Here is an 11705-nt window from a genome sequence, read left to right on the forward strand (position 1 = left end):
CATTACATCCTTCCCCTAAGACTGGAAATAATGCAAGAGGTCTGCTCTCAATCACATCTATTAATATTGCACTGGAAATTCTAGTCAGCTCAAGAAGGGAAGAAAAAGAAATATATGCCATACATATTGGAAAGAAAGAAGTAAAACTATCATTTGGAGATGGCATGGTTGTATATATAGAAGAACTGTAGAATTAAAAAAAATAAACCTTATAAAACTAGTAAATGAGTAGCAAGATTAAAGGATTCAAGGTCAAAACCGGTATTCTTGCTTTTCAAAAGTTCACTTTATGTCACTTTGCTTTTACGAAAGACCTACCTGTTTTCACTAACCAAAAGAAACCTGAAGAGGATTTTCACTTTTAGGAAAAAAGGCAAAAAGCGGAAATAGCGTTCAGCACTTGTTTTGCAGCAAGCCATTAAACAGGCAGTGTGTACCCCGAGCAGCGAAAGTGGCGTCACCAAGCTCCTTCCTGGGTAACTACACTCAGCATCAAGCCACCATAGCTTTGAACTGTGTCTGTGAGCATCTGTGGTTTGTCTCAATTTATTTTGTGCATCCGTTAGCAAGATGTGTCCTAAGGTATCAGAAAAGCCTAAGAGAGCTTGTAAGGGTTTTATGTGCTTCTTGTTATGATTTGGTAGGTTATTTTTTGGGTCTAGGAATGTTCAAAATTTTTTCCCACATAAATTAATGTAATTGCTTGTTTATGCCATTTCAGCTTACAAAAGGTTTCAGAGGAACGCTCTACTTTTGGAAAGCAGCAGACACCCGTACATAAACAATGCTGGAACAATATAATTGTGTGGGAAAATTTTTAAAAAAGGACCTTAATTCCTACCTCTCACCAAACACAAAAATTAATTTGACATCAATCATAACCTAAATGTAAAATCTTGAACAATATAGCTTCTAGAAGAAAACATAGGGGAACGACACCTTCATAAACTCTGGGCAAGCAAAAATTTTTTGACCAGGGTACAGGCACTAACCATTTTTAAACACCAATAAACTGGACTCCATCAAAAGACACCATTAAGAATATCTGCTGAGCCTCAAAGAATCTCCCACAAAATATTTGTAAATTACCATAGTGTTTTTAACATATGTCCACAAATTTGTTGATACTTCTACTTCCATGAGATGAAGCTTAATTTCCTTCCCCTTGGTGAGGGCTGGAATTAGTTACTTGCTTCTAATGAACAAGTATGCAAAGGAAAAAAACATAACTTTACAGTACAGAAACTGGACAGAAACCACGTGGATAGGTCACCAAGATTAATTATCATCAGTGATAAATCATTTTGATATCATGTCCTCCCTGATATGATGCAATGAGAAGGACTCCTCACTTCTGTGATAGTCTTCCTTAAAACTCATACCTCCAATTTAATCATGAGAAAACATAAGGCAAACTCAAACTGAAAAACATTCTACAAAGTATCTGACCATACTCTTCAAAACTGTCAAAGTCATGAAAGACCAGGTAAATACCTAGGAGTGCATCTACCTGTGAGAAATGAAAACATTAAGTCCACAAAAAAGAATGTCCTAGCGGCCTTATTTATACTAGCCCAACAGGAAATAACCCAATGTCCATCAACAGAACGGATAAATTCATTCAACGGAGCATCACTCAGCAATACAAAGAACAGAACAGCTGGTATGCACCACATGGATGGATCTCAAAAACAGTATACTTGAGTTAAAGAAACCAGGTGTGTTTACATGGAGTGCGAGAATAGGCAAAACCAATCTCGGTGATATAAGGAGCCTTGGGGAGGCAAGCGGTAAAGCACTAGGCTGCTAACCTAAAGGCTGGTGGTTTAAGCCCACCCAGCAGCTCCGTGGGTGAAAGGCCTAGAGATCTGGTTCCATACAGATTACAGCCAAGAAGACCATACGTGGCAGTTCTACGTTGTCACATGGAGTCATCATGACTCAAAATCGACTCAATGGCACTTAAAAATAATAATCTCAGTGACAGAATTCAGATCAGTGCCTTTTTTTTTTTTTTTGAGGGGGGCAGAGGGGAGGATTGGGCACAAGTAAATTGTGTAGAGTGATAAAAATGTTCATCTTATACTGAATGGTTACATGGATGTCAAACTGTCAAGTCATTGGACCAAACACTTAAGATCTATGCTTTTTATCAATGAAAACTACATCTCAATAAAAAAGTATATTGAAAAAAAAAACACAAAACCTCATTAGTCTAAAAATTAGTGAACTTAGTTATTGTTGTTAGGTGTCATCGAGTTGGTTCCGACTCATAGTTACCCTACGTACAATAGAATGAAACACTGCCTAGTCCTGCGCCAGCCTCACAATCATTGTTATGCTTGATCCCACTGTTGCACCCACAGTGTCAATCCATCTCCTTGAGGGTCTTCCTCTTTTTCACTGATCCTCTACTTTACCAAGCGTGATGTCCTTTTCCAGGGAATGATGCCTCCTGATAACATGTCCAAAGTACGTGAGATGAAGTCTTGCCATCCTTGCTTCTAAGGAGCACTCTGGCTGTACTTCTTCCAAGATAGATTTGTTCATTCTTCTGGCAGTCCATGGTATATTCAGTATTCTTCACCAACACCATAATTCATAGGCGTTAATTCTTCAGTCTTCGTTATTCAGTTATCTGTTTGATCTAATATACTCCAGCACTTTTTTTTTTTTAATTGTGCTTTAGGTGAAGGTTTACAGCTCAAGTTAATTTCTCATACAAAAATTTATACACATATTGTTATGTAACCCTAGTTGCAATCCCTATAATGTGACAGTATACTCCTCCTTTCCACCCCGGGTTTCCCATGTCCAACCAACCAGCTCCTGTCCCTTTCTGCCTTCTCATCCTGCCTCCGGACAGGAGCTTCCCATTGAGTCTCGTGTATCATGTGTCTACTTGAACTAAGAAACACACTCTTCACGGGTATTATTTTGTTTTATACTCCAGTCTAATCTTTGTCTGAAGAGTTGGCTGCGGGAATGGTTTTAGTTCTGGGTTAGCAGAGAGTCTGGGGGCCATGTCTTCTCAGGTTCCTCTACTCTCAGTCAGACCATTAAGTCTGGTCTTTTTATGAATCTAGCACTTTTTTTTACAGTGGTAAAAATATATGAAACATGTCATTGGCGAATTCAATTTTTACACGTATAATTCAGTGGTATCAATTGCATTCATTATGTTGTGCAACCATCACCACTACCCTTTTCCAAATTATTCCACCACTGTTAAGAGAAACTCAGTGGCCCCCTGAGCAATGACTCCCCCTCTACGTCAGGTAACCACTAATAAACTTTAGTTTCTACACGTGCCTGTTTCATGTAAGTGGGATCATGCAATATTTATCCTTTTGTGACTGACTTATTTCACTCAGTATAACAAGGTTCATAGGTTGTTGCATGTATTAGGACTTCATTTCTCTTTATGGCTGAGTAATATTCCATTGTGTAACACATTTTGTTTATCTATTCATCTCTTGATGGACATTTGCATCCACCTCTTGGCTATTGTGAAAAGTGCTGCAATGAACACTGGTGTACAAGTTTCTGTTTGCATTCCTGCTGTTAATTCTTTTGGATATATACCTAGGATTGGGGTTGCTGAGTCATATTGTAATTCTGTATTTCCTGGGTGGTGCAAACAGTTACCAAGTTCTGCTGCTAACCAAAAGGATGAAGGTTGGAATCCACCCAGAGGTGCCTTGAAAGAAAGGACTGGCTCTTTATTTCCCCCAAATCAGCCACTGAAGACCTATGCAGCACAGTTCTGCTCTGACACACATAAGGTTGCCATGACTTGGAATGGAGTAGTTGGCAACTGGTTCTGGAAGCAGTATAGCACTGTGGTTTTGATTTGCATCTCCCTAAAGACTAATGACACTGAGCATCTTTTTTATGCGCTTGTGGCCATTTGTATGTCCTCTTTTGTGAAATATCTATTCAGGTTCTTTGTGCATTTTTTGACTGGGTTGTTTGTCTTTTTGTTTTTCAGTTGTAGGAGTTCTTTATATATTCTGGATAGTAAACTCTTATCAGATATATGGTTCTCAAAAATTTTCTCCCAATCTGAAGGTTGTCTCTTCATTTTGTTGAAAAGTCCTTTGATGCACAAAAGGTTGTAATTTTAGTGTAGTCCAATTTATCTGTCTTGCTGCTCATGCTTTTGGTGTCATATCTAAGAATTCATTGTTAAAAAGTAGGTCCTGAAGCATTATCCCTGTTTAAGTGATGTCTAAGAATTTTATAGTTTTCAATCTCACACTTAGGCCCTTTATCAATTTTGGATTAATTCTCATATATATGGTGTGAGTTATGAATCCAGCTTCTCTCTTTTGCATGGGAAATCCAGCTGTCTCAGCATCATTTATTGAAGAGATTCTTCTTTCCCCATTGTCAAAAATTAATCGACCATAGATGTGTGGGTTTATTTCTGGACTCTGAATTCCATTCTATTGGTCTAGATGTCTAGCGTTATACCAGTACCAGACTGTTCTGTTCTGTAGTGTTATCGTATGTTTGTTTTGAAATATAAATTTGAGAATTGGCTTTCCCATTTCTGGCATTTTGATGGAGAATGCACTGAATTTATTAGACTGCCTTGGGTAATACTGACATCTTAACAATATTAAATCTTCCAACTCACGAACAAGGAATGTCTTTCCATTTATTTAGGTCTTCTTTAATTTTTTTAGTAATGTTTTACAGTTTTCAGTGTATAAGTCTTTTACTTTCCTGGTTAAATTTATTCCTAGGTATTAATTTAGATGATGTCTAGTAGTTTTAAAGACCTAAAAAAGTAAATCAAAGTTATCTAACAGTTGAGGGATAACATCTTTCATATTTGAGTTTATGTATTATTCCACTTGGTTAGTCATTTAACTTTTCACAACTTTTTTTTTTTTTAATCTGTAAATATCAGTACTCTCAAGCCGCTGCTCAGGTCTTTTTACTCTGATTGGGCTCCACAAATGTTTAATTCCAAAGGAATGGTGATACTTCATTTTAAGTTTATATTTTTCTTGAACAGCACTTATCACAGTTTGCTTTGAATTTAAATTTTGTTATATATTTTATGTATATATGTCTTACTTTTCCTACCACTAGACTGTAATATCCTTAAATATGAAGCTTACTTTACACATTCTACATTCTATCTATGATGACACAGGCAGCTGTGTTTAAGTAATGTTTTTAGAATGAATATAAGAAAAACAAAAGAAATCTGAATCCCTTTGTTTATTACGGGCCTCTCTCAACTACTATAAAAAAAGAACAGATACATTTATATTTCCTTCTTAACAATGGCCAGGTAATAGTATACTTTTGAGATGCTTTCTGAATTCAAAACCAGTAAATGCTTGAAATCAAGAGTTTGTCTTTAGAAGAGATCAATCAAGTATACAATTATACACATTTTTCCATGCTCACATTTTGCTAAGGTAAGATTTAATGTCAAGTTAATACTTAAATCGGTTAAGAAAAACAAATAACATTAACTGTTTACATAACATATAAAAGCCATTGTAAGATGGCTGCTTCCTTTAATTAAAAATAAGGCTAAAAATGACTGATTATCATAAGTTAACACTTGATTGACCTAAAAATCAATCAAAGACAACTTACTCTATGTCCAATACCATAGACGGATTGGATTGTTCCTTTTCTTGTTCATCATTGTAGAACAAAATTTTTTTGCTGCTTACCACAACATACTGAAATGAGAAAAAGGGGGAAGAGTTACAGAGCAACATTAACTTGGTTCAAAAAGAAAAGCATAGTGTTCGCCATGTATGTCTACATTGTACTGCCATTAATCTAAAATCAATGCTAATAATACAGCAGTTAATGTAAGATCTATCTTTTAAAAGTAAAATATATAACAAAATATCAATTAAAAAAAAATGAGGCATACGGTACCTGTTTCTTCCAGCCATATCGCTTAATATTCCCTCTGTTTGGTACTGAAAGCCAACCTTCAATTCTTGACTCTAGGACAAAAAGAAAATATAGTATCCAATCTTAAATTGTAAAAAAGGGAAAACTATTACAAGTTGTCTGACAGCATGCAGCAAAAGCATTTGAACACAGCTAAATGAATAAGTGCTATAATTTGCTCTTTCATGCTTCAATCACACAAATTAACTTTAATGGCCATACAAATATTACAGAAAAAAATTTCAAGCCATTTTCCCATAAAATTAATATTTAGTACTCAATTATAAAACTATGAAGTACCAATACCCTTAAGAGCCAGGCAAGACTGGAATGGATTGCAGCTTAAATGGGATATGATATAAAAGACTTTAACATTTAACATTCATATAAAAAATACTTAGCAAAAAAAAAAAAGAACAGAAAGGATTGTGCAGCAAGTGGAACAAATCAGAGCCATGGTTTACACAAGAAAGAGCAAGCAAAAGTATAGAAGTGTCCTATTACTCACAGAAGACAAGAAGATAAATAAATAAGGAATGCAGGCAGAATCAACTAGATACAAAGAATAAGAGACAAGCATTTTATTTGTTTTCTCAGGACAATACTCTGATAAACTTTTTGGTAAAATACTCATAACAATATCAACAAAATTGTCCAAGTTTGGTTGGCTGGTGGTGGTACGTAATGCTAATATTAAGTCCAATTAACAATTCTTCTCAAACTAAATTAAGTGTAAGCAGCCTTTTAAATTTGTGGTACTGAAACTCAATAAACAGTTTTTTTAAAAAAAGAATTCAATTGGTCAACTGCTAATATTTCAATCAGTTCATGCGTATCAGAAATTCCTTGACTAATTCAATCAAGGCATTTAAGAACAGTCATTACTACTGTTTAAACATAATGAATGATTGTTAGAAATATCTGGAGGAAAAAGATTCTATTAGAAATGTAATATCAGGTTGGACTATTCATTCAACTTAAGTATTTTCTAAATCTATCTTGTAACACACACACGCAAATAGAAAAGTAACCAACTTTAAAGTATAATGCTATATAATTTGACATACTATGGCTAAAATCATGATCTTAGCTGGAACAGATAGTGGCCCTCTCCATATTAACTTAAAAGATGTAAAGTTCAGTCTTACAGTGATAACATCAAATAGGTTATGTTTATTGAATATTTATTATTTATCAAGTGCTTTTTTTTTTTATAAGCAATAGCTCACATATAACCCTTCGCACCACCTTATGAAGCAGGTTCTACTATGATCCTCCATTTACAAATGACGAGATTAGGATTTAGCAAGGTGAACTGACTTGCCTAAGGATGCTCTATTAGTAACTGCAGAAGGTCTACAGTTCACATGCAAGCAATGTAATTTCAGAGTTTATGTTCCTAGAGCACAATGCTATTCAGTCTCCAAATAAGTTGTGTGGGTAATTGATATGCGGGTAATGTTCGTTCGTTCCAACTTCTACCACGTACTTAAATTAAATGTCTCCACACCTTTGCCTGTGTTATTTCCCTTCATCTAAAATGCTGTTGCTATTGAAGTGGAGGAAATAATGAAATAACTTCAGTTCAAAATGATCCTTCTCTTCTCCCAACTTTTGTTTTCTTCGTTGCTGTTACTTAGTTCATCAATAATTATTTTGCTTCCTTGGGTAGGTCCTTGGTAAGCTCTGTGAGAGAGGGGGCCATTTCTAACACTTGTTTTGTATACCACATGGCATCTGGCATGTAGAATATGTAGTTGATAAATGCTGGATTATTTTGCAATCTTTTTTTTGAATTAGCTAATTCAAGTCACCTTCTGTAAATAATTGTTTCAATTTAAAAACCAAAGGACAATTTTTATACTTCAATTACATGTAGAAGGTTGCTGATTATGTAATTCTTAGTCACAAATATTTTATCTTATAAAAGCAAAAAAGTTATTGCTAGGAAAATTTCCTTTTAGTTCAAGTGGCAAAAAACTGCAACTCTTGTTTTAAAGTATGGTCTGGAAAACATTAAATGAACAATAGTTAAAATGAAAAGTAGTCTTAATATCTACTATTATTCCTGAGTCTATTTAAGTAATTCTTCATTGAAAAGCAAAAGACGTGAAAGCCAAAGAAAACGTGACAAAATTATGTATGCCGAAATAATCACCATAACTCCTCCCAGTTATTTCTATATGAGAATATAAACGCCATGAATATTCGTACATTCTGACTCTAGATTTGAGTTAACTTGCCAGTGTTTTCTTTAATATATTTTCAATGAGCTGTTATATAAATCAAATGAAGACATTTATAACTCGAAGGTGTTGAGGATATGTGAGGGTCTTTGTTAATTTAAAACAACGTTACAGGAGTGGGTTTTAGTTTTTCCTTCTGGTGAATTTCCTCAGAGAAGTAGCTGAACTAAGCTCAGTGAGAACAGATAAAAAATATCCACTTGCTTCTTTGTTTCTTTTCCTTACTCCTATCTTAGATGCAAGTTAATATACGTAACATCTCTACACAGCAAAACCAAGGAGAGCTGGAACTCCACAGGACTTCTTGTTTTTCCGGGTCTTGCAAGTTTTTCGCCTTTCATGGGGTGCTTACGACACTTTTCTATCACTCTCTATTAAGAATCCTACTTCATAAACATCCAGTGAGTTTTCCTTACCTGACAGGTTTCCACCTTATTGAGGTTCTGGTTTCCGCAGGTTTTAACCATATATAAAGACCTCCTCTAAAACCACGATCACTTGGGACCTAAGTGGCAATCTGAAGGTACACTACTCTATATTCCATCTTTCACATCATAAACACAGAAATTAGCTTTTCCAGAAGTAAAAGAAACCCGTGTTGAAGACTTGTAAGTCTAAATTATCATCAATAATATGCTACCCATCGTGGCTACAGGTTTTATATATTTATACAGCAACTTTAACTTACAAAAACTTAATGTGTTCTTATTGGGATACCAGCCATAAAAGAGAAAGAGAGGCAAATTTTACATAAAACAATATCCAATACAGTCAATTTAAACTGCCATTAAAACTATCAAAGTTTAAAAACATTTCTTTTTAAAATTATTTTTATTTAGGTCAACAATTCCAAAAGGAGGAAAGAGGAAAAAATGAGGGAAGACAGACAGTTACCACTTTAAAGTCTTCTTGTTATCTAAGCAATGGGCAAACTGTAACCTAAAGGTAATCATTACCTTTACACAGTGTGCTAGGCCACAACCTGCCACAGAACCAGAGGGAGGAAGAGACATGAAAGAATTAAAAGGATAAAAGTGACTTCAAGAACTTCAAAGAGTGATAAGCCAGAGAAAGAATCACACTTTTCCTAAGATTTTTAGAATGGGGAAGAGATTTAATCCTGTTAATGACAAGATGCCAACTGAGAAGATTATAGAGGTTAAGCTCTAGATGTACAAGATAATTAAATGGGAATCTTTACATTGAACGATGAAATCTAAGAAAGTAATGAAAGTCATGGTATCTGTTCATCCAGCCATTTTAAAAACCATCTTACGGAACTAAAAATATGTTCCATATTTCAAAAGGCCATTATTCTAAATGCTGAATAAACCTATTCAAAGTTCTCCCTTAGTCTACAGTTTAAATTTACTATAGGTAGTCCCCAACTTATGAAGTATTTGATTTATGACAAACCACACTTATGACTGTCAGTGTACCTGAAACACTGCATCTTCCTGGGAGGAAGTTATGGGAAAATGCATGCAAGGGATATTTCTGAGTCATGTGAATATGCTCCAAGCATTTGATCAGGATAATATATGATGGAAGAGATTGATGGAAAAACTGTCCCTGTGGCAAGAATGCTGGATTTTGAGCTTGACATTGCTGATGTGGAATAGTTTATAGATCACGAAGAAGGGGAATTGACAGATTGGGACTTAATGGATTTTGAAAAGGAAAGAATTGCTGAAGAAAGAAACAATGAGGAAGAGGATGCAGAGAAGTTGTCAAAACATTTTACTGTGAAAGGATTAGCTGGAGTTTTTTCTAAACTAAATCAGGGGCTTCAGTTACTTGAAAACATGGGCCCAAACACTGATCACTTTGCTAAAGTCAACAGGAAGATTCAGAATGCAGTGAGATGTTACTGTGAAACATATGAAGAAAGAAAGAAAAAGACCATACAGACAACTCTAATTTTCTGGCTAGAAATGCCATCCCCATTCCTAGGGATAATTCAGATGATCCAGAACCTTCCACAAGTGGAGTTATTACCGCAACTGGCAAAATGTCAACATCATCCAACTCTATTTCATTGTCAGAGTGAATTTTTATGACGTGTTTTTTTAAATGTATGTATTAAAATTTATCTCTAAGTTTATATGTAATGTTTCCACCCCCTGAAGACAAAGATCGTATTTATAAAGATACTGACAATAAAAGGCAATAATAACGAAAGCTAAAAAAAAAGGTATTCGACTTGTATATCTGAACCAACTTAACACAGAGCTGTCAGAATGGAACCCTGTCGTAAGTCAAGGACTACCTGTAAAACTTTTAAAACTAGGTGAAAATTAATCATTACCTTCAAGAAATCTTTCAGACACTTGAAGGATATGAAACTCTCTCATGTCAAGAGTGAACATTGAATGTCTTTAATAATTTCCCCTAAATATGACTGCAAAACCTTAATTTTACATGCTACAAACCATTTTTAAGCATCTAGTAAATAGTGAATTTAACACAAGACTTTCAAGAATATCTGGTCCAGAGAGAAGGAAAATAACACTGATAAAGATTATCCATCAGTTTCTACTTCCAATATGAAATTCAAAGGGTTTATAGCATTGCTGAGATAGATCTTTTGTAAAATTTCAAGAGTGAGAACATGACAGGCAAAGAGATACTTCACTGGTCTCATTTATAACAATAGAGAAAGGCTACCAGTACATTTTTTCTCTTACTTGGTTTTGATTTTGAACACCTTAAAAACAAAATCCCTCAAAATACAGTTATTCTGTGTAACATACTTAGAATGGAGCCAGTAAAAATATTTAAAAATATCTTTGTTGACTGACTCTTAAGTAGATTTATGAAATCTAAAAGGATCCTTAAGCCTGCCAATAAAATCCTTTGCTTTTTTCCTTCCTAAGTAAGCTAGGATGGAGGATAAAATTCACCACCTTCCTTTTCTTTAGAGGTTCTCCCAACTGCATCTTTCAATTCAAATCTCCTAAACAGCACTCACCAATAGTGATTCAGTTTCTGAAATCCTTAGCTGAATAGAGAGAAAATCAAGATGCACATGGTAAAACATTATAATAAGTAACATTAAAGGGAAATGGATACAATAAAGACAAAACGTGGTCATATACTTAACCAGCACTAAACAGAGTAATGTTTAGTGCTGCAATGGTTAAGGGCTCGGCTGCTAACCAAAAGGCTGGCTCTGTGGGAGAAAGACCTGGCGATCTACATCTGTAAAGATTACAGCCAAGAAAACCCCATGGGGTAGTTCTGTCACGTGGATCACTATGAGTTGGAATCAACTCAAGGGCACCAAACAACAACAAAACAGTAAGAACCCTTTCTAGAAATACTGTGGTAAGGTTAAGGAAGAGGGAACCTAAACTGTAATTTCAGTTCAACAACTGAAAGAATGCAGCCAAATATTCCTACAATTTATACTTTTACTAATGACTAAGTTTAACTTTAGAAAGATGTTCAGACAACAGTGGACGCTAGAGGTTCCTATTAAATCCAAAGTAACTGGCTGATGAGCACCTATAAGTTTCTCAAGAG

General features: G+C 35.0%; 1 protein-coding gene across 3 annotated transcripts in view; it reads right to left on the minus strand.

Moving 5' to 3' along the window:
- The window catches only part of ROCK1 (Rho associated coiled-coil containing protein kinase 1), a 183651-nt gene that overhangs the window by 9879 nt on the left and 162067 nt on the right, over positions 1-11705 (minus strand). For all 3 annotated transcript variants that reach the window (XM_049901935.1, XM_049901933.1, XM_049901934.1), the window contains exons 28-29: positions 5917-5987; positions 5623-5711 (exon numbers count right to left, since the gene is read on the minus strand). In XM_049901935.1, coding sequence (XP_049757892.1) covers positions 5623-5711; positions 5917-5987 — 160 coding nt within the window. The remainder of the gene's footprint in view (positions 1-5622; positions 5712-5916; positions 5988-11705) is intronic.

Source organism: Elephas maximus, chromosome 11 (assembly GCF_024166365.1).
Source record: "Elephas maximus indicus isolate mEleMax1 chromosome 11, mEleMax1 primary haplotype, whole genome shotgun sequence".
In the NCBI taxonomy this organism is placed as follows: Eukaryota; Metazoa; Chordata; class Mammalia; order Proboscidea; family Elephantidae; genus Elephas; species Elephas maximus.